This window comes from Canis lupus, chromosome 5 (assembly GCF_048164855.1).
Source record: "Canis lupus baileyi chromosome 5, mCanLup2.hap1, whole genome shotgun sequence".
NCBI lineage: Eukaryota > Metazoa > Chordata > Mammalia > Carnivora > Canidae > Canis > Canis lupus.
Window position 1 is genome coordinate 69,207,655 of NC_132842.1, and position 24,353 is coordinate 69,232,007.

Consider the following 24,353-nt stretch of genomic DNA (forward strand, 5'->3'; position numbering starts at 1 on the left):
CCTTCGGCTCAGGTCATGAACTCAGGGCCCTAGGATCGAGCCCCACGTCAGGCTCCCTGCCAGTGGGGAGCCTGCTTCTCCCTCTCTCTCTCTCCTTCCCCCTCACTCATGCTCTCATTCACTCTGTCTCTCACATGAATAAATAAAATAAAAAAAAAATTAAAAGAAAAGAAAGGCACAGAGTAAGTGCTATTTCCTTCTAACTCTAAAACCAGTTGCTGCACAGGTATTATGGTGAAGTGTGCCATATTCACAAATATTAAGAAAACCTAATATATGATGTATAATAATGTTTTAGTAGTGAAAAAATATTTTCTCCCTCAAGGAACATTTAAAACAGGATCTATATTTCATTGCTTGCATCAGGACTTCATTGTCTGACACAGCTCAAGGTTGCTCAGGACACAGGAGTTAAAATTAGAATAAAATTCCCAGAGAAGGTAAGTCATCATGTGAGTATCACACTGCAAGTTTAGAGACTAAATAATTAATAGCACGGAATCAAAGTAAACTTTCTTGATCTTCTTTAGTCACCACCAGTCCTTTAGGCTGGGATTCTGAATAAGACCCTCTGAAGTAATGTGATCTCATTCTCAACTCCAGCTATTCCTTTTTTTTTTTTTTTTTTTTTTTAATTTTTATTTATTTATGATAGTCACACAGAGAGAGAGAGAGGCAGAGACATAGGCAGAGGGAGAAGCAGGCTCCATGCACCGGGAGCCCGACGTGGGATTCGATCCCGGGTCTCCGGGATCGCGCCCTGGGCCAAAGGCAGGCGCTAAACCGCTGCGCCACCCAGGGATGCCCAACTCCAGCTATTCCTAATAACCACCTGGGAAGCTTTCTAAAGGTAGATTCTTGCCCCTACTCCCTGACATAATGACTTAGAATCCCTTGAGGCAGGGTCTCGACATCTTCATTTTTAGACATCTCCAAAAGTGATTGTGAACAGCCAAAGTTAAAAATAATTTAAACATTTTATGACATTTATCTAACCCTATATGCAAGTACTTACTGAATTCTTTAAATACTTCACCTCATTTAATGCTAATAACAATCCTACCAAAAAAATGATGCTATAATTTTGGCAACTCTAGAGGAAACACTGAGTATAAAGGCCCTGAGGTAGGAGCATGTGTGACATTCGAAAAATAGCAAAGCCAGAGGGACTAGAGCAGAATGTGCAAGAGGAAGAGTAGTAGGAGATGCAGTCAGCAAGCTAACCATGTCAGCCCAGGCCATGGTCCTTCTAGGGGATCATGAAGATGGGAAATGTGACATGGAAAGCCACTGGAACATTCTGAGCAAAGAAGAGAATCTGAATCTCTGGCTGCTGAATTGAAAATAGTAGACAGGCAAAGGCAGAAGCAGGGAGATCATGTAGGAGACTTGCAACAGTTCAAGTGAAAATGATGAGAAATTATCAGATTTGGGATATATTTTATATGTAGGGCTTACAAATTTGCTAATAGGTTGAATATGGGGTGAGAAAGGAGTCAAGGTGACTCCAAAGTTTCTCAGTATCTGGATCAAAGTAACTGAATAAATCTGTAAAGCCATACTACATCAAGAATCCAGAAGATTTCAAAATAGAAAGGCCCTCTGACATCAGTAAGTCCAACTTATTAGTTGTAGTGATGTAAGGACCAAAGAGGTGGCATGACTTGATCAAAATCATATAGCTACATTATAAACTGCAAAGCTAGAACAGAACCCATTTCCTGAATTTCAGCTCACTTCTTATTCCATTATACTCTGTTTCTTTTCCCACCTCTGGAATTAAACAATTACACCCGAACTACCCACCACATTCCTCTTGTAGCCAAATTCTACCCTTGCCCTCCTCCTCCTAATCACCCACTCACCGCATGGTGAGGTCCGAAGGATGCTGCCATTTTGGGTTCTGCATATGATGAACTTGACCCATCAAGGCATACAGTTCCCCCAAGGCACCTGTGACACAGAGGGATCGTGGTTAGGAAGCAGCTCAGTGAACTACCATGTCAGCCTAGATCAAAGCATGTGTTTTCAGGGAAAGAGAAAACAGGCACTGGTCCTGATACTATCTATGATTATCACAAGCAGTCAGCACAAAAACTATAAGCCAGAGAGGGGAGCTTGCTTTCAGATGATGATGATGATGATGATGATGATAATGATGATGATGATGGAGCAGCAATAATGACAGCCACCATTCATTCATTCAACACTTACTAGCTCCCACAGTATATGAGGAACTTTACTGGTCCCTAGAATATGGTGGTAGACAAGGCACTGTACCTGCCCTCAATTAGGTTTATAGAGGAGACTGGCGATTCCAAATCTTGTGATGAGTGCAGTGACAGGAGAAACATAGGCTGCTATGTGAGCACAGAGACTGGAGGGTGGGGATTTGAGAAAGCCCTCTCCAGGGGAAGTAAACCAGAAGCAGTGATCAAAAGGATGTCTAGAAGTTAGTGAGGTTAAGAGGGGTGGGGGTGCAGGTATCCAAGAGAAAGAGCTAATGCAAAGGCCCGGAGATACAAGACAGCAAAATACATTCAAAAAACAAGAGAAGTTGAGAATAGAAGGCAGCTGGGGCTTTTTGCTAAACAAGAACAATTGTTGGAGGCAATTTCTGAAACCCCTGGGAGCCTGGCAAGATGCTATGCACTTTTCAAACTATCTCATTTAATTCTAATAAATATCTCATATGGAGATAGATGTTATGAACATCTTTTTGGAGATGGCAGACTGTGGCTCACAGAGGTGGACTTGCCTTAAGTGCTAATTAAACCAATCTCAAAACTAGCCCCTGTTTGACTCCATGCTTTTGCCACCATCCAATAATGCTAATTTTGCACATAAGGGCTGAGACTTGGGCTAAAGCTCACAAAAACAGAAATTATGATCAGAGAGAACAACATAATTTCCCTAGACCAGTGGTTCTCAAATGTTAACATGCATCATAATCAGCAGAAGTATTATAAAACAGATTACTGGATCCCAACCCCAGAGGTTTTGGATTTTGTATGTCTCCAGTGGGACCTAAGAATTTGCATTAATAAATGTCCATGTGATGCTGATGCTGCTGGCCTGGGAACCACACGTTGAAAACTACTACCCTGGACAGTAGAGACTTTTCTTTCGACTAGCTTACATACTTCTCATTACCTTCTCCACTACACTCTCAGAAATCAAAAGTAGTTCATCTAGGCTAACGTACCATCTTTTCAAGTTCTGGTGAAAGATATTTACTTAACTTTTAGGACCACTCTAATTATTGGAAGCCTCAAGAAGTCAAGCTTTGTAGAGAAAGTATACACTTTAAAATTAGACAGAGTTAAATTAAATTCCAATCCTGCCACTAACTAGCTCTGTGACCCTGGGCAAATCATTTTACTTCTTCTAGGCCCACCTGACTCATCTATGAAATATAGACATTAATACTATCCAGCATGAAGCTGAATATTACGAACACAGTATATATAAGATTTAGCATAGTGCCTGACAAAAGCTATTGTGTAGTATGTGCTAGCTACTGTTATGGTGTTACAGCCACAAGCCTATGTTAGTTTGCAAAGACTTTTCAAATCATGTGACAATCACCTCTCTCTCTGTAGGGAAAAGTGTTTATTAAGTGGATCAGTCTACACATAAACTATGACATGTTTTATAACACCCAACAGAAATTCTCTAACCAGAATAAGATGGCATACTTCAGGAAAAATTTATAGATTACAAGCTTCTGTGCAGTTAAAATAAAAAAATTACAACCTAAGGTAAAAGAAGACAATTAACAAAATGAAAAATATATTTGAAACAGAGCTGGCAAAGTTTTAACGCCCTTATTCTACAGAAGTAATCTCTTCATAAACAAAAGAGGTCAAAGGACACAAGTAGGCAATTCACAAAAGTAATACAAATGATCAATAAACATAATGAAAAGATGTTTTATCTTACTAATATGGGAAGAAAACATATTAATCTCACTGCTTGAGAAGGAAATATAAAACCACAAAAGAATTTCTCCTTTAAGGGCAGCCCAGGTGGCTCAGCGGTTTAGTGCTGCCTTCAGCCCAGGGCGTGATCCTGGAGACCCCGGATCAAGTCCCGCGTCGAGCTCCCTGCATGGAGCCTGCTTCTCCCTCTGCCTGTGTCTCTGCCTCTCTGTGTCTTTGGTGAATAAATAAAATCTTAAAAAAAAAAAAAAAAAATTCTCCTTTAATAAGGGAAGTAGTAGGACGCCTGGGTGGCTCAGTGGTTGAGCATCTGCCTTCCGTTCAGGGGGTGATTCTGGAATCTGCAGTCAAGTCCCACATCAGGCTCCTTGCAGGGAGCCTGCTTTTCCCTCTTCCTATGTCTCTGCCTCTCTCTCTCTGTGTCTCTTAAGAATAAATAAATAAAATCTTTAAAAAGAAAAAAAAAAAGGAAAGGGAAGTAGCTTTAGATTAGAAAACCCCTTGCCTGCTGGATATGTTAAGCTAAAATCAAAGGTTTCAATTCAGATTGCCTTTCCCATATCCTACATTCAAATCACTAGCACCCTATTCATTCTAGGCCTGTAAAAAAAAAAAAAAATGTTTCAGTGAGTGAAAAATCAGCTTTGTAAGACTTTCGAGATATGTTTTTCCTGCCAAAGCATCACCAAAGGAGGGGTTGCAAGACACACATATCGTGCTGTCCAATCTCAAAATGGAATGAGATTATCTGTAGACCATGCCCTTCAGTTCGCTCATCTCTTACCAGCTAGATCCTATACAATTGCCTTGATGATAGAGGCTAAAGATATACTGTAAGCCCCCTAACAAAGAAACCTATCCTGGGGCACCTAGGTGGCTCAGTTGGTTAAGCGTCTGCCTTCGGCTCAGGTCATGATCCCAGGGTTCTAGGATTGAGCCCCGGGGGGCGGGGGGGGGGATACCCGCTCAGAGGAGAGTCTGCTTCTCCCTCTGCCCCTCCCCCTGCTTGAATTTTCTGTCAAATAAATACATACATACATACATACATACATAAATTCACTTTAAACTAAAGGGGGGAAAAACTGGTCAATTAAGCCCAAGGAGGCTTCAAGAATTAAACTGCCAGGAGTCACAATCTAGCAGTAGCAACTTATACATAGCACTTACCATGTTATCAGACATTGTCCTACGAGCTTTACATATATATATATATATTTTTTTTTAAGATTTTATTTATTTATTCATGAGAGACACAGAGAGAGGGGCAGAGACACAGGCAGAGGGAGGAGAAGCAGGCTCCATGCAAGGAGCCCGATGCAGAACTGGATCCCGGGAATCCAGGATCAAGTCCTGAGCCAAAGGCAGACACTCGACCGCTGAGCCACCCAGGCGTCCCGAGCTTTACATATATTAACTCACTTGTTCACTGTTATAGTAATCCTATGAGGTGTTTTCCCTGTTTCACAGATGAAGAAACTGAGGCACAGAGAAATAATTTGCCCAAGGTCACACAGTAACAGAACCTGAATTCCAACAATACCATTGAGTGGAGTTCCCTTAAAAATTTTTCTGGGACTGATATTTCATAGTGGAGATTAGAAAGCAAGAATCATATCACAGTATGTCTCTGTATATAACCAGTTGGTACCTCGCACAGCACTGTGTAAACAAGTATTCAATAATCAGGTCTCTGCCCATACACCAAGAAATGTTAGTTTTCCTTAGCAATAAGAACTTACTGATGGACTCGTATAACCTCTTTTTAATAAAACTTAATGATCTAGAGATAATGTGAGCTACATTCCAAGCATTTATTACATGCCAGGCACTTTGCTAACTGCTTTGCATTCACCCTATCAATTCTAACCACCACATGAGGCGAATAACATGATCTCCATTTTATTAGTGATTGAAGTTTAGAAAAGATACTCATCTATCATCTAGTAAATGGGAAGGCCAGGATTCAAACCCAGGTGGAGCTAATAATCCAAAACCCTACTTCAGCTCATAATTCCTATCTCTTCTGCCAAATTTAAAGATGCTGACAAGAATGGAAACGTCTGAATTTTCTCTTCACAGTCTCTAACAGATGGGCTTTCTTGGACCAACAATCAGTACCATGGGTTTATTTTAAGTTGTGGCTAAAAGGTGGCGAAGACTGTCCTTTGTTTTGTGCCTAAGAATGAAATTCATCTAAGAATGAAAGTAAAAGGAAAAAAACCCTTAACATTACAGGAATGAGATAAGCAATTCATCTAAACCTTAGTCTATAAATAGTAGCTGGCTAGTTTTGGGGACAATCCAGTCTAATAACTGTCCTTAATAAGTTAGGTCAATCAATTGTTACAAAGGAAGAATGGAAGATGCTGTATGCTTGCTCTGCCAACGGCCCTTCTGACAGGTTTTAGATGCCACCATACTTTGTACATGACCCTGTTTAATTGTCACATGACCCACAGAGAATCTCTTAGCTCGCTAATGACATAAGAGCTAGCCTGACATCAACAGGTCATTAAGTCAATCAATCAGACACTCTCTTTTGGAATGTGACTGTCGGCTTTAGTAATGAGAATGAGAGAGAACAACACACAGGGCTCCAGGAGACAACAGACACATGAGGCAGCTAATGGAGAGCAGTAGAAGCACTGGTCACAGAGAAGGATTAGAAGAATGAGAATAACTTAGCAAGGAAAACCTGAACAGGGAACAAAGGCACCTATTTCTGAGGGGGAATGGGGCCTGGATCCATGGCTGATTCTTTTTACTGTAAGAACTAACTATGTTCTTAAGTGCCTAATCTCCATCTTCTCCTGTAAATCCTTAAACTCAATTACTTAAAGGCAATCACAAGGTCTCTATTCCTTGCAATCAAAAAAATACCTAAAACAGAGAAGGGAAAGAAAGAAAAAAAAAAACTGTGTTATAGGGGTGCAAGCTACTGCTTTTATAAATACACGAATAAAAAGGAAAAAAGATTAACTGGAAAACAAGAATGCAAATGTGTCACCTCTAGGCCAACAAAACTGCGATGGTCTAGTGCAAATCTTGACTTATTTTCCTTGCAGACAGGGCAAAAAAAAAGAAAGAAAGAAAGAAAGAAAAAGAAAAAAATAGGCATTATTACATTTATAACTAATTTCTGAAGTGATGTATTAGATGGGGCTACATATGAATGTTCTCAACAATAATGCCAAATGCAGAAGCAGAATGTATATAGTAACCATCACTGCTTATGATCTCCTTTAACAATCAAAGCAGAGACTTCTACTTTTAGGCAAGATGAATGGGCTTACGCCCCATTGTAAGTAACTAGAAACTGGACAAAATATGTGAAACAACTGTTTTCAGACTGCTCAGACTCATTATTCCTGTGAGAAGGGAAACCTGAACCTGGAGGTGAACCTGGAAACTTGTCTCTGAGTCTCTAACTTTTCAAAATAAAAAGTTTAAAAATGAAGGCAAAACACACACTTCGTAAATAAAACAAAAGCAAAAAGCACCGAAAATGGTAAATATGTGAGTTAATATAACTTTTTTCATTTAAAAAAGTCTTTACAAGATAACTGTTTAAAGTGAAAATAATGTATTGAAGGGTTAAAAATATGTGTATGTATAAAATGTATAAAAACAATAGCATAAAAAAAACAGAATGGAGAGGTGCCTGGCTGGCTCAGTTGGAACAACACGCATTCTTGGTCTTCGGGTCATGAATTCAAGCCCCACGTTGACTGTAGAGAGTACTTAAATAAATTAATAAACAACAACAAAAAACTCCTGGAGATTTGGAAGTGTACTGTTATTAGGGCCTTATTTTATATGTTAAGTGGTGTATTATTTGAAGGCAGACTGGTAAACAATAGAAATGTAGTTCTCAAGGTGTATTCAAGAGTCCCTGAGAGTCTCTCAACACCCTTCTGAGGCTTTACAAGGTCAAAATCATTTTCGTAACAACATTAAGATGTTATTTGTTCTTTCCACTTGCATTCTCTCAAAAGCCTGCTATGGAATTCTCAAGAGGCTATCTGACATGATACAGAGCACAGAACTACATGTAAGGATCTAGCCAGGCATTACAAGAGACTTATGAAAATCTGAATGCCATTCTTCTCCCTCAATTTTTGGTTTTGTTTTAAAAAAGTTATTTTTAGGTGCCTGGATGGCTCTGTCAGTTAAGCGTTGGACTCTTGATCTTGGCTCAGGTCATGATCTCAGAGTTGTGAGATTAAGCCCTGTGTCAAGCTCTGCACTGGGTGTGAAGCATGCTTAGGATTCTCTCTCCCTCTGACCCTCCCTTTCTCTTAAAAAAAAAAAAAAAAAAAATTTGTAGAGGTGCCTGGCTGGATTTGTCAGTGGAGCCTGCCATGGTCTCTGGGTCATGAGTTCAAGCCCCATGTTGGGAACAGAGTCTACTTTTTAAAAAATATTTATTTTTATTAAAAATTTATATTAACATGCAATGAGCTTATTTTTAAATATATTAATAAAGACTTAAGGGACGTCTGGGTGGCTTAACGGTTTGGCGCCTGCCTTCGGCCCAGAGTGTAATCCTGGAGACCCGGGATCAATTCCCACAACAGGCTCCCTGCAGGGAGCCTGCTTCTCCCTCTGCCTGCGTCTCTGTCTCTCTCTCTGTGTCTCTCATGAATAAATAAATAAAATCTTAAAAAAAGAGAGACATTTTTCAGTTCTTTCAATAGGAGTAAAGATAGGTGTAACCCACATAAACAAAAACTTTAGGGTCCTGAATTTGTGAGACTGTAAATGGGTCCTGATGCCAAACACTTTGAGAACTACTACCTTAGAACAACCACTAAAAATAAAAGAGATATAGGTAATAAAACAACCATGGAAACAAAATGGAATACTAAAAAATACTTTAAAAAGCCAGGAAAAGATGAAAGAAGACACAAAGAACAAATAAACAAATAGAAGACAAGCAATAGGATGGCAGATTTAAAACCAGCCATACTGGGGATCCCTGGGTGACTGAGCGGTTTAGCGCCTGCCTTTGGCCCAGGGAGTGATCCTGGAGTCCTGGGATCGATGGAGTCCCAGGTCAGGCTCCCTGCATGGAGCCTGCTTCTCCCTCTGCCTGTGTCTCTGCCTCTCTGCCTCTCTCTCTCTCTCTCTCTTTCTCTCTCTCTCTCACATGTGTGTCTATCATGAATAAGTAAATAAAATAAAAATAAATAAAACCAGCCATACTAACTGGACTAACATTCAAATTAAAAGACTGAGACTGGAAGACTGGAAAAAAGAAAGCTAGATTCAACTATATAGTGTCTCCCAGAAATCCACTTTATTTTGTTTTATTTTATTTTGGAGTGGAGGGGGACAGAGGGAGAGGAGAAGGGAGAGAGAATTTTTTTTTCTTAAAAGATTTTATTTATTTATTTATGAGAGACACAGAGAGAAAGGCAAAGACAGAGGCAGAAGGAGAAGCAGGATCCACACAGGGAGCCCGTATGTAGAACTCCATCCTGGGACCGCAGGATCACGCCCTGAGCCAAAGGCACACGCCCAAATGCTGAGCCTCCCATGAGCCACCCAGGCGTCCTGAGAGAATCTTTTTTTTTTTTTTTAAAGATTTTATTTATTCATGAGAGACACAGAGAGAAAGGCAGAGACATAGGTAGAGGAAGAAGCAGGCTCCATGCAGGAAGTCTGATGCAGGACTTGATCCTGGGATCGAGGATCACGTCCTGGGCCCAAGGCAGGTGTTAAACCACTGAGCAATCCAGGAATCTCAAGAGAGAGAATCTTAAGCAGACTTCACACCCAGCACCTGGGACCAACACAGGCCTTGACCTCACAACCCTGAGATCATGACCTCAGCTGAAATAAAGAGTCACATGCTTAACCAACTGAGCCACCTAGGAACCACAAGACATATACTTTAAAACACAAAGATATGGGGGTACCTGGTTGGCTCACATCGTTGTGTCTGCCTTTGGCTCAGGTCATGATCCTGGAGTCCCAGGATCAAGCCCCACATTGAGCTCCCTGCTCAGCGGGGAATCTGCTTCTCCCTCGGCCGCTCACCCCACTTGTGCTGTCTCTCAAATAAATAAGTAAAATCTTTAAAGAAAAAGATATTGATAGATTAAAAGTACAAAGATTTAAAAAAATACATCATGCACATAGTAGTGAGAAGGCTGGAATCGCTACGTTAATATGAAATAAAGTAGACTCCCAATCAAAATTATTACTAAGACTGTAAATACTGGGACTCCTGGGTGGCTCAGGAGTTGAGTGTCTGCCTTTGGCTCAGGGCGTTATCCCAGGAACCAGGATCAAGTCCCACATAGGGGTCCCTTCAGGGAGCCTACTTCTCTCACTGCCTAGGTCTCTGCCTCTCTCTCTGTGCGTCTCTCATGAATAAATAAATTAAAATTTTTAAAAAGAAAGAAAAAGACTGTAAATATTGAGTGTTACTAAGAGTAAAAAAATGTTCATGATGGTCAAAGGGTCAATTTATCAAGAGGATATAACGTTCCTAAAAGTATATGCATCCAACGGCAGAATTTCAAAATATAGGAAGCAAAAACTGACAGAACTGAAAGGCGAAACAGGAAAATCCACAATTAGAGTTGGAGATATGAACACTCCTTTTAGTAAGGAAATCTGTAACGATATAGAATTGAACACCACCAGCAACCTATAAAACCTCACTGAAATGTATAGAACACTCCAACAACATCAGAATATACACTTTCAAGTGCACATGGAACGTTCACCAAAACAGACCATATGCTGGGCTATAAAAATAAATCTTAGTATATTTAAAAGAATTGAATTCATACCGAGAATATTCTCTGACCACAACAGAATTAAGCTGGAAATATTTAGAATATAGCTGATAACTCCTAAATATTTGGAAATTAACACACTTCTAAAAAACCCATAAGTCAAAGAAGTAATCACAAGGGAAACTAGAAATTGCTTTGAGCCAAATGAAAATATATCAAAATTTGTGGGATGCATCTAAGCAGAACTTAAAGGAAAACCTATGGCTTTAAATGCTTACAGAAAATAGAAAGATCTCACCATCAGTGATCTAATCTTCCACATTAAAAAGCTAGAAAACAAGAGCAAATTAAACCCAGAGCAAGTGGAAGAGAAGCAACAAAGTGAAGACAAAAATGTTAATAACCAAAAACAATACAGAAATATGAAACTAAAAATTTACTTTGGGGGCAAAAAATCAGTGGAAGTGATAAAACTTTAACTAGATTATCCAAGAAAACAAGACAAATTATCAATATTAGAAATGAAATGGTGACCATCACTACAGAACCTACAGAAATTAAAGGAACAATAAGGGAACATTATGAATAATTTTATGCCAATAAATTCATCAATTTAGACAGAAATGGACAAATTCCTTATAAGATACAAATTTTTGGGCAGCCCAGGTGGCCCAGCAGTTTAGCGCTGCCTTCAGCCCAGGGCCTGATCCTGGAGACCCAGGATCGAGTCCCACATGTCAGGCTCCCTGCATGGAGCCTGCTTCTCCCTTTGCCTGTGTCTCTGTCTCTCTCTCTCTCATGAATAAATAAATTAAAATCTAAAAAAAAAAGACACAAATTATCAAAATGGACTGAAGGATAAAGAAATTCTGAAAAAAACCTCCAGGATTAGATGGCTTCACTGATATATTTCATCAAACTTTTTTTTTAATTTTTTAAAAAAGATTTTATTTATTCATGAGAGACACACAGAGAGAGAGAGAGAGAGAGAGAGAGAAAGAGGCAGAGACACACAGAGGGATAAGCAGGCTCCATGCCGGGAGCCTGATCTGGGAATCGATCTCGGGACTCCAGGATCAAGCCCTGGGCCAAAGGCAGGTGCTAAACCGCTGAGCCTCCCAGGGATCCCCTTCATCAAACAATTAAAGGAAGAAATGAGGGGTGCCTGGGTGGCTCAATTGCTTAAGTGTCTGCCTTTGGCTCAGGTCATGTTCCAAGGTCCTGGGATAGAGCTCTGCATCAGACTCCCTGCTCAGCAGGGCACCTGCTTCTCCTTCTTCTACTCTTTCTGCTTGTGTTCTCTCTGTCAAATAAAATCTTTAAAAAATAAAAATAAAAAAATAAAGGATGACACCAAACCTACATAAACTGAAACAACACTTCCCTACTCATTTTATGAAGCCAGTATTACCATGATACTTACAGGGCAATACAAAAAAACAAAACAAAACCCTAAAAACCAATAATCCTATAAACAAGACATAAAAACTCTTTAAAATATTAGCATATTGAAGTAAGGGTAAGTCATTAAGGCCAGTGAGTTTATCCCAGGAATGCAAGTTGGCCTAACAATCAAAAATCAATAAATGTAATACACATTACAGAATAAAGAAGAAATACCATATGACCTTCTAAATAAATGCAGAAAATTCAAATGACAAAATTCACCATTCAATCCTAATAATTCCCACCAAACTAAAAACTGAATGGTAACTTCCTCAACCAAACTACCAGTAGAAGGGGAACTTCTTCAAACCTGATAAAGGATATCTACGATAAGCCTACAGCTAGTATCATACTTAATGTACTAGAGGTCACAGCCAGTGCAGCAAGGCAAAAGAAACAAAAGGCCCACAGACTGGAAAGGAAGAAATAAACTGTCCTTATTTGTAGTTATTATCATGTTGGTACAAAAAATCCTAAGGGATTTTTTTTTTTTTTAAAGATTTTATTTATCACGGAGACAGACAGAGAGAGACGGAGACACAGGCAGAGGGAGAAGCAGGCTCCATGCAGGGAGCCCGATGTGGGACTCGATCCTGGGTCTCCAGGATCACACCCCGGGCTGAAGGTGGTGCTAAACTGCTAAGCCACCTGGGGCTGCCCAATGGATTTATTAAAAAGTTACCAAAAGTATCAAAACCACAATGAGACGTCACCTCACATCAGTCAGAATGGCTAGTATCAAAACAACAAAAAATAACAAGTATTGGTGAGGATGTGGAGAAAAGGGAACCTTTGTGGACTATTGGTGGGAATATAAACTGGTGCAGCCACTATGTAAAATAGTATGGAGGTTTCTCAAAAAATTTAAAATAGATATACCATATGATCCAGTAATTCCACTACTGGGTATTTACCCAAAGAAAAGGAAAACACTAATTCGAAAAGATAAATGTACCTCTATGTTTATTGCAACATTATTTACAATAGCCAAGATACGGAAGCAACCTAATTGTCTATTATAGATAAATGGATAAAGAAGATGTCAAAAAAAAAAAAAAAGAAGAAGAAGAAGAAGATGTCGCACACAGAGAGGAATCTTAGTTACCCATAAAAAAGAATGAGATCTCATGACTTGCAACCAACATGGATGAGCCTAAGTGGTATAATGCTAAGCGAAAATAAGTCAGAGGACAAATACCATATGAGTTCACTTATATGTAGAATCTAAAAAAACAAAACAAATGAACAAATAAACAAAAAAGGCTCAAACAGACTCTTAAACAAAGAGAACAAACTGGTGGTTGCTAGCAGGAAGGCGAGGGCGAGAATGGGTGAAGTAGATAAAGGAAATTAAGAGGTAACAAATTTCAGGTTATAAAATAAATCAGTCATGGAGATAAAAAGTACAGCATAAAAAAAAAAAGTACAGCATATACAGTATTGTCAATAACATTATATGGTGACAGATGGTGACTACACTTACGGTGGTGACCATTTATGAAATTACAAAAAAAGCACTAAGATGAATGAATTCAACAATATATGTGCAAGATCTGTACAAAAACTACAAAATTTACTGACAAATTAACAAGACCACAAATAAATGGAGAAATATATACTGTTCACATATTAGAAGGCTCACTATTGTTATGTCAGTTCTCCCCAAACTGATCTATTATAGATTCAACACAATCCCAATGAAATACCCAACAGGTGTTTTCAGACAAACTGACAAACTGAAGTTAATTTTTTAAAAAATTATAGACATCGGGCACCTAGGTGGCTCAGTCAGTTAAGCCTCTGCCTTTGGCTCGGGTCATGATCTGGGGGTCCTGGGACCAAGTCTGTAACAGGCTTCCTGCTCAGGAAGGAGTCTGCTTCTCCTTCTCCCTCTGCCCATCCCTTCTCCTCATGCTCTCTCTCTCAAATAATCTTCAAAAAAATTATAGAAATAAAAACAATTTCAAGACTTGCTATAGAGTTACAGTAATCAATAGTATAATATTGGCATGAGAATAGACATATATCAATGGAATAGAAGAGAGAATTCAGAAACCCATAGAAACGATAATCTTTTCAACAAATGGTGGTAGAAAAACTAGACAGGCATATACAAAAAACAACCTAAGCCTTTGTGACACAAAACTCACACAATAAATAAGATGATCACTTGGGAAAGTTATGTAAACACTATGATTCAGCAATTCCACTCCTAATTACCTTGAAGAAATGAAAACACACACCCATACAAAACCCATATATGAATGTTCATAGATACTTTATTCATAACAGCCAACTACTAGAAACACAAATGTCTTTCAACAAATGACTAAAGTACATCAACGCAAGGAAAAGTTCAGCAATAAACTACAGAACTACTGATACACACAACATGGGTAAATATTAAAAAATTATCCAAGTAAAACAAGTCAAACATAAAGGATGATTCCATTTATATGAAACTCTAGAAAAGACAAGTCTAATTACCAAAAAGAAATCAGTGCTTTCCCAAGTGCAAGAGCTCGATAGGGACAGAATGACTGAAATGGAGCATAAGGGAAATTCTGGGGATACTAGGAATATTCTATCAATCTTGATTGTTGTGATGATTTCACAGGTGCACAAATTTCAGAAAAAATTACCCTAAAAATCTCACCAAAATGTACCCTAAAAATGGGTGCATTTTATTGCATGAAAATATACCTCAATAAAGTTGATTTTTATTTTTTTATTTTTTAAAGATTTTATTTATTTATTTATGAGAGACACAGAGACCTAGGCAGAGGGAGAAGTAAGCTCCCCATTGGGAGCTCAATGTGGGACTAATCTCAGGACCATTACCCTAGCTAAAGGCAGACACTCAACCACTGAGCCACACCCAGACATACCAATAAAGTTGATTTTTGAAAAAGGTCAAGGCATACATCCAGAGAAACAGAATGACCGCCAGAATTTATCTCTTCTTGCTCCTAACATCTCTTACTAAATTAGAAAAGAAAGGTCTCTTGGGTCTCTTAATCGTCTGGGTGGCTCAGCGATTAAGCGTCTGCCTTTGGCTCAGCACATGATCCTGGAGTCCTGGGATACGAGTCCTGTATCAGGCTCCCTGCATGGAGCCTGCTTTTCCCTCTACCTAGGTCTCTTCCTCTCTCTCTGTCTCTCATAAATAAATAAATAAAATCTTAAAAAAAAAAAAAAAAAGGTCTACTAAAGAAACTAGAAAAAGAGCAAATGAAACTCCAAATAAGCAGAAAAATGGACATAATAAATATCAGAATGGAAATCATTGAAACAGAAAAACAAAGAAAAATCAGTAAAACAAAAGCTGAGTTCTTTTTAAAGATAGTATTACATAATAGTGTTAATAAACTTTTAGCCAGACTGATTAGAAAAGAAAAAAATACAAATTACTAATACTAACAATGGGAATGATGACATCACTATGGAATACTATATAAACTTTGCCAGGGTGCCTGGGTGGCTCAGTTGTTAATCGCCTGACTCTTGATTTCGGCTCAGGTCTTGGGGTCATGAGTTCAAGGCCGCATTGGATTTTGTGCTCAGAATGGAGTCTACTTGGGATACTCTCTCTTTCCCCCTTTTCCTGCTCACGTGTTCACTTGTGCGTGCACACAAGCGTGCGCACACGCGCGCTCTCTCTCTATATATATATGTATAAATAAACAAACAAACATGTTGGGATGCCTGGGTGGCTCAGTGGTTGAATGTCTGTCTTTGGCTCAGGTCATTCAGCCCTGGGATCAAGTCCTCCATCAGGCTCACTGCAGGGAGCCTATTTCTCCCTCTGCCTGTCTCTGCCTCTCTCTCTGTGTCTCTCATGAATAAATAAAATCTTTTTTAAAAAATCTTTAAAATAAATAAGTAAAACACTTATAAGGGAATGTTATTAACTTCATGCTAATAAATGTAACAACATAGATGAAATGGTCAAAATTCCTTGAAAGATCACCAAAGCTTAACTAAAAAGAGATACGAATTCTTCTATACAAACTCTTCCAGAAAATTCGAAGAGGTAGAAAATCCCAATTCATTCTGAGGCCAACATTATTCTAATACCAAGACTAGATCAAGAAATTAAAAGTATAAACCAATGTCCCTAATTAAGGCAGATGCAAAAATGCATAACAAAATTTAGCAAATCAATGCAATGGATAATACTTTAAGACCAAGAAATGCAAAACAGGATTAATGATGGAAAATCAAATTATATAATTTTCTAATTAATGGACTTTAAAAAACACACAATACCATATGATCATCTCAACAGATGCAGAGAAAGTAGCTAACATCCATTTCCAATAAAACTCCATTTTTAATAAAACTCAACAAGCTATAAATAGAGAACACTGTAAAGTTGACAAAGGGTATCTAGGAGATACAGCTAACATAGTGGTTATTAACAGTGAAAGACTAAATGTTTTCCTCCTAAGATCAGCAATAAGTTACTTGTATTAAAATTATACTGGAGGTTCTAGTCAGTGCAATATGGCTAAAAAAAAAAGTAAATAAAAGGCATCTAAATTGGAAAGGACAAGTAAAAAATGTGTTTATTTGCTCATGACACGACCATAGATATAGAAATTGATGCAATATACAAAAAAGGTATCAAAACCAACAAGTGAATTGTCAATGCACGAAAATCACTTGAATTTCTATATACTGGCAACAAACAATCCTTTGTAAGGATGGGAGCATCTGGAATGCATACAGATGGTAAGAATACAAAATAATACAACCACTTTGGAAAAGTTTGTTTGTTTGTTTTTTTAAGATCTATTTATTTATTTGAAAGACAGAGAGTACATGCATGAGTGGGGAGGGTGTAGGGGGACGGGGGGGAGAGAAAAAAAAAATCTCCAGCAGACTCTCTGCTGAGCTTGGAGCCCAACTCAGGACTCGATCTCATAACCTTGAGGTCATGACCTGAGATGAAATCAAGAGTCAGATGCTTGACCAACCTAGCCACCCAGGTATCCTGCGTTTGGTAGTTTCTTAAAAAATTAAATAGATACCTACCATATGTCCCAATCACTTTATCCCTAGATTTTTACTCAAGAAAAATGAAAGCATATCCATACAAAGATTTGTACACAAATGTTCGTAACAGATTTATCTGTAATAGCCAAAATTTGGAAACAACCCAATTGCCCATCGATAGGTGGGCATCTGGGTATGGATAAACAAATTGCTGTATATTTCTATAATAGAATACTACTCAGCAATGAAAAGGAATAAACTATCAACAAAATGATGAATTTCAAAATAATTATGCTTCAGGATAGAAGCTAGTATATGTACTGTATGGGTCCATCAACATAAAATTCTATAAGCTACAAACTATAGTTACAGCAGACCAGTGATTACCTGGGAATTGAAGGGGACAAGGAAAGGCAGGAGGGAGGAATTACAAGGAAGCAGAAGATGTGGTGTGGTATATTTATCTTAATTGCAGTGAGTTTCATGGGTGTTTAGAAATGTTAAAATTCTGGGCACCTGGGTGGCTCAGTGGTTGAGTGTTTGCCTTTGGCCCAGGTCGTCATCCCGGGGTCCTGGGATCGAGTCCTGCATCAGGATCCCTACAGGGAGCCTGCCTCTCCCTCTGCCTATGTCTCTGCCTCTCTATGTCTTTCATGAATAAATAAAATCTTAAAAAGAAATGTTAAAACTCAAGTTAAACACGTTCAATTTGTGCAGATTACTATATTTGAATTACTCAAAAAATCTTGATAATTAGTTCATAAAATAAGAATATACAAAGGGAAGAAAAAGAAAAAAACTTAGAAATCATAAATATGAATATAAAAATAATGAAGTCAAGAAGAAGGAAATTATTCCAGGAAGCGGATAATTTGCATAAAATAATGGATGAAGAGAAGATTAAGAACTTCCAAAGAGAAAAAGGCAGGTTACATTAAAAGGAATAAAAATTAAATGAATAACAGACTTAACAAGAACGCTAGATGTATAACTTCAAAATCCAAAAAAAAAAAAAAAAATGACTTTGAAGGACTTTGGGATCAAGTCCCACATCAGGCTTCCTGCATGAAGCCTGATTCTCCCTCTGCCTATGTCTCTGTCACTCTCTGTGTCTCTCATGAATAAATGAATAAAATCTTAAAAAAAAAAGAATTCTATACCAAACTACCAATCAAGTATGAAGATAAAGACATTTTCAGATATGAAGGAGCCACCCAAATTTATCTATCAGCCTTTCTTAGAAATTCTCAAAGAACGTGCTCCACTAAAACAGATCAAGAGGAAGAAACGAGGATCCAGGAACAGGATTCAATCCAGGAGGGCAGCAAAGGGAAACACTAGGATGACAGCTCTGCAGCAAGGATAGAGAACAAGCAGTACATTGGGCAGCCCGGGTCGCTCAGCGGTTTGATGCCGCCTTCAGCCCAGGGTGTGTGATCCTGGAGACCGGGAATCGAGTCCCACGTCGGGCTCCCTGCATGGAGCCTGCTTCTCCCTCTGCCTGTGTCTCTGCTTCTCTCTCTGTCTCTCTGTGTCTCTCGAGTGAATAAATAAAATCTTAAAAAAAAAAAAAAAAAGAACAAGCAGTACAGATTGGAGCAGAAGGACACAACGCTCTAGGAAGGCCTCCAGAAAAATTTCTTAAAGGAACTGATAGATTACTGGGTATGTCTGAGCATTTGAGGGGGGGAGGGCACAATACAGATACACAGACAACATAAAGATTAGAAGTTGCATTTGCAAAAAAATAAATAAATAAGTAAATAAAAATAAGGATAAATTAATTCATTGTTTAAAAAAAACAAGTGAATTAACCACTCCAGAAAAACAAATGATTCAAAGAAAATAAAACCATAGTATACTATTTGATTTTGCAGTGGGCAATATTTACATAGCTATAATACTGATGGATACTGATATAACCAACCATTAAGGCAGCTACTACCAGAAAGCAAAAAACAAAAAGTGTTGGTGGGGATGTAGAACCCCTGAGCACTATCAGTACAATTGTAAAATAGTGCAACCACTGTGTCAAACAGTAAGGAGGTTCCTCAAAAAATTCAAAGTAGAACTACCATATGATCTAACGATACTTCTGGGTACATATCCAAAAGAACTGAAAGCAGGGTCTTGAGGAGGTATCTGCACAACCATGTTCATAGCAGTATCATTCACAACAGCCAAGAAGTAGAAGCAACCCAAATGTCCACTGAAGGATAAATGGATAAACAGACTGTAGTATATACATACAATGGACTATTACTCAGTCATAAAGAGGAAGGAAATTCTGGCACATGCTACAACACAGATGAACCTTGAGGGCATTATGCTAAATGAAATAAGCCAGTCACAAAAAGACAAGTACTGTTTGATTCCACTCATATGAAGCATCTATAATAGGCAAATTCACAGAAACAGAAAGTAGCATGGTAGTTACCAGGGACTACGGGTAAGGGGAAAAGACTAGTTTTTTTCCAATGGATACAGAGTATGAGATTTGCAAGATTAAAAATATTAATGTGAATAAACTTAACACTAGTGAACTGCATGCATTAAAAGTGGTTTAATTGGGGGCGCTTGGGTGGCTCAGTGGTTGAGCGTCTACCTTTGGCTCAGGTCGTCATCCTAGGGTCCTGGGATCAAGTCCTGCATCAGGCTCCCCACAGGAAGTCTGCTTCTCCCTCTGCCTATGTCTCTGCCTCTCTCTGTGTGTCTCTCATGAATAAATAAAATCTTAATAAATAAATATGGTTTAATTGGTCAATTTTATGTTTTTTTTTTTTTTTTTTTTATGATAGTCACACACACAGAGAGAGAGAGAGAGAGAGAGAGAGAGAGGCAGAGACACAGGCAGAGGGAGAAGCAGGCTCCATGCACCAGGAGCCCGACGTGGGATTCGATCCCAGGTCTCCAGGATCGCGCCCTGGGCCAAAGACAGGCACTAAACCGCCGCGCCACCCAGGGATCCCAATTTTATGTTTTCTTACCAGAATTTAAAAAAAAAGGATTAATGGGGTCCTGTCAGTAGACACAGGAGCCCACTTGAAGGAAGGAGTTCCCATTGGTCAAATTTGAGACAAATACATTTAAAAAAAGCAATGATTATTATCAACTATAACACATTAATTTTTAATTTTTTAAAATTTATTTATGATAGTCATCACAGAGAGAGAGAGAGAGAGAGAGAGAGAGAGGGAGGCAGAGACACAGGCAGAGGGAGAAGCAGGCTCCATGCACCGGGAGCCCGATGTGGGACTCGATCCCGGGTCTCCAGGATCGCGCCCTGGGCCAAAGGCAGGTGCCAAACCGCTGCGCCACCCAGGGATCCCAACACGTTAATTTTTAAAAATCTGTGAGGTAATAGTGATACTAAAAAAAATCTTTATAGAAAAATGGTAGATAATCATTGTAAAAGAAATTACATATTCAGAAAATAAATACTTTCTATACAACTCTCTATGAAGTAGTAGCTGATTTAGGTAAGGATTATTGATGAATGCTTAAATAATTAACAACTGCTATGGAACAAGGTATTCAAATGATACTGAAGCAACACCCCACAGATGACTTACTAATTACAAGGGGGGATTACATGTGCCTTACAATGGAAAGATGTGGCAGTTAACACTTTAATAAAGTAATCAAACTTAGCATCCCTATTAGAACACCCTGTTGTTAGATGATGCCTCCTAATCTGATACAGGATGAATACATAACAGTACTTTTGAATTGTACCAGCCAAAACTGCTTACTCTGAATCTAATCCCTCCTCTAGATCCAATTTCCAGTTTATTTGGAAATATAGGGAGATAGAAGAACAAGTTAAATGACACCACATGGAAACAATTAAACACAATTAAGAATGTGAGACAATCTACAAAACAAGTGACCTAGATTAAGAGAGACTAAGGAAACAATAATTAAACACCAGAACCTTGATTAGATCCTGTTTGAACAATTTACAGAAGACATTTTTGGGACAACTGGGAAAACTGAAATATAAACTAGATATTAGATGATTTTTAATAATTATGATTTAATATATAATTCCAATAAACATAAATAAAAATGCTTAACCTCACTAATTATTAAAATAAAATATATTAAAATATACCTATCAATTGGTGACAATAAAAATTAATACAATTTTGGGGGGCAGGACAATCTGGTAACATGTAACAGAGGTTTTTAAAATATTTATTATACTTTACCCAGCAATTCCACTTCTAGGTATTCATCCTATAGAAATAAGAGTTGTACATAAATATTTGTTGACCAGAATGTTCACTGCAGCATTACTAAAATGAAAATGGGCACAACCTACTTATCCAAGATGGAATAATAAATTATATAATACTTTGTAATCATTACAAATCTTGAGATATGTAATGTGAAGAGGTCCTTAGAATACATTAAGTATTTGGAAGATAAGTTATTTTTTGTGATTCCAGAGGGCAGAACTAGAAACTACTACTGGAAACTACAGGGAAGCAGAGTTTGGCTTAATGCAAGGAAAAATTCTTCTCACTAAAATTTTTTAAGCAATGAATGGCCTGCTTCATGATTTAATGAGTTTTGTATTAGAATTCTAAGTAATGGCTGAATGGTCACTTGGCAAAGATATAGGGACAGATTTATATGTTAGGAAATTAAAGAGAAGATATTAATGATCCTTTTCTACTCTAGGAACATGTGATTCATTAAAAGCTTTCCAGGAGCTGGAATGTCAGAAAGGAAGTTATTGGTATTTCTTTTAATGCTATTAGAGATTCATGTGGCACTAAACTAAAAAGAGATCATATGTATATTAGAATAATGAAGGTGAAGGATGATTTACATTATCATATTCTATACCAATAATATATACACCACTGATAAAGTGAAAGATGATTAACCCAATGGAGAGGACTCAAACTGAATTGGCAGGAACTGCATTTGAATCTACTAATTTTAATTTCTATGTATCTGACAAAGAATCTGAAAAGTTATACTTGTTTAAGGTGATATAACACTATACATATCAAAAAGGACAGGAGGCACTATATGCTTCCTGTTTGCTTCTGGTTGCTCTTTACTTCATATCTAAATAGATAAGAAAAGGAATATGCCCCCCCAATCTCCTCTGCAATTTAGTATATTATCTTTCAACTTCAGATGCATGAATAGTGGGCAGTCGGAAGTAATAAGAACATGATATCACACTGGGTTCCCGGAAAGTAGAAGCAAGCACTGGAGGTCTGTGAAATTTTTAGAACAATTGATGTTGACAATTCTTAGATGTCAAAAGGAATATTTTCAAATACACACAAAAGTAGAAAATAATATAATGAACCCCATAACTATTACTCAAGCTTCATTCATCAACATTTCATTAAAGCTGTTTTCTCTAATTTTCTAGGGTTTTGGCTTTTTTTCCAAGATTTGAAAACAAACACCTGACATTCATACTATTTTACCTATAAAAATTTCAGTTTGAAAGGATATCCTTTCTTGTGAATAATACCAAATATTCAATAAATGCTGGCTGCTATGGCTAAGTACTATTCTATGCCTTACACTTGTACTAAAATATTCACATAAGCTAAGGCTCATTATTATACCCATTTTGCAAATGAGAAAACTGAATTTTTATTGGCTCAAGATCACACACCCAGGAAGCAGTGGAGCTAGGGTATAAACCCAGATGTTAACGCTAGACTAGAGTTTACTTTCCCAACCACAAAGTATGTTATCTTTCCTCTACATGCATTATTCTAGCTGTTCCTTGTGGGATATAGATTATTACGGTAAAGTGTGAGAAGGACTCCTGGATGTGAAAGAGAATGGAAAAGATACTACAACATGAGCAGCTTTTCACTGCTTTTCTTGTGAAATTTTCTAAATGTCCCAAATGAGAAAGGAAAATATAATTGGATATCATCAGTATAAAGTGCCAAAGACATAAAAGAAAGTCACCTGGTAGAGGAAAAAGCAATGCTCAAGTCTCTTCCACAGAAGTTACATATACACAAACTTCTTTTAACCTGCCCCTCTAGTCAATGACCCAGATGAGGGGGGTCCAGGCTGGTGGGAGGGAGTGTCTCTAGTTCCACCAGACCTTTAAAATAGTTCATACAAAGAGGGCTTACAAGCAAAAGGCTGAGCAATTAGTACAAGTAGTATTTGAATGCTTAACGAAATCTTTGACTAAAAAATAAAAGGACCGGTAACAAGCCTTCTGGTTGATGCCTCAGTTGTAAAACCACTAAATAATTAAAGATTTGTAAAGAAAAGGAGTCTCTTCCAAATCTCTGGCCAAAAATTCCTCTAAAACTCTTCCCAGTGATTTATGACAGATCTTAGAATAACAAAATTATCTTTCCCATGAAGCCTACCTAGGGCATCTTCCTCCTTCCCCATCTTCTACTTTCCCCAAACACAAACAGAAGTGCTCCTCCCTGTTCCTAATGTACTTTAGACATAACTCTATTAGAATTATATCTCCATTGATTAGAGATACTCTCATTAGTATTGTGGTGTGATGATCTTTTCTGTCTCTGGGCTATCAATTCCTAGAGAGCCAAGACACTACTCTGGTCCTCTTTACATTTCCAATCCCTAATATTCAAACCTAACACCACTGAAAGTGTTGAGAAAGGTTTGCTAAGTGAACAAAGAAGCTAGAGATGACCGAATACAGAGCAATCTTTATGACAAGGGATTTTTTTTTTTTTATCTTCATATCTTCAGTATAGTCCACAAGTTCCCCTCCCTTTAGGAGTTTTTCCATCAGCTACTAGTCCAGGATGAATAATAACACAGACTATAATCTCTTGAGAGTTGGAGAAAGAATCCAGCCATATTGGTTTGTAAGAGCCTTTAATGAACCAGGGAGAACTCAGCTCGAATAATCTGGAAGGTAGTCAAAACCTTTTAAGAGCTTTTATTCAAATATCAAGAGGCAGAATGGTATTTGAAATGCCTGCCTTTTACACTTATATCCTAAAGGAAACAGGGAAAATAAGTAATTATAAATAAAAAAACTAACACTTACTAAGTAACCCCTGGTCATCCATTTCTATTTTTTCAGACAAAAAATTCCCCATCTAAAAACTATGGGTCTGGACACAGCCCTCAACCATGGGGAAGGCACTCTTCATATACTGGTATAAGTCTCCTTGGATCCCCCTCTAATACCAGTTAGCCAAACCACTTTGGATATTATTCAATTAGGCAATCC

General features: G+C 38.0%; 1 protein-coding gene across 17 annotated transcripts in view; it reads right to left on the reverse strand.

Moving 5' to 3' along the window:
- S100PBP (S100P binding protein) overlaps positions 1-24,353 on the reverse strand; it is a 53,165-nt gene that overhangs the window by 2,854 nt on the left and 25,958 nt on the right. For 12 of the 17 annotated variants that reach the window (XM_072827219.1, XM_072827215.1, XM_072827216.1 and 9 more), the window contains one exon: positions 1,866-1,953. In XM_072827219.1, coding sequence (XP_072683320.1) covers positions 1,866-1,953 — 88 coding nt within the window. Of the gene's footprint in view, positions 1-1,865; positions 1,954-3,591; positions 4,176-8,056; positions 10,020-14,397; positions 18,692-21,345; positions 21,374-24,353 lie in introns of those variants that run through there. The other 5 variants (XR_012031557.1, XM_072827223.1, XM_072827224.1 and 2 more) reach the window with 5 other exon arrangements.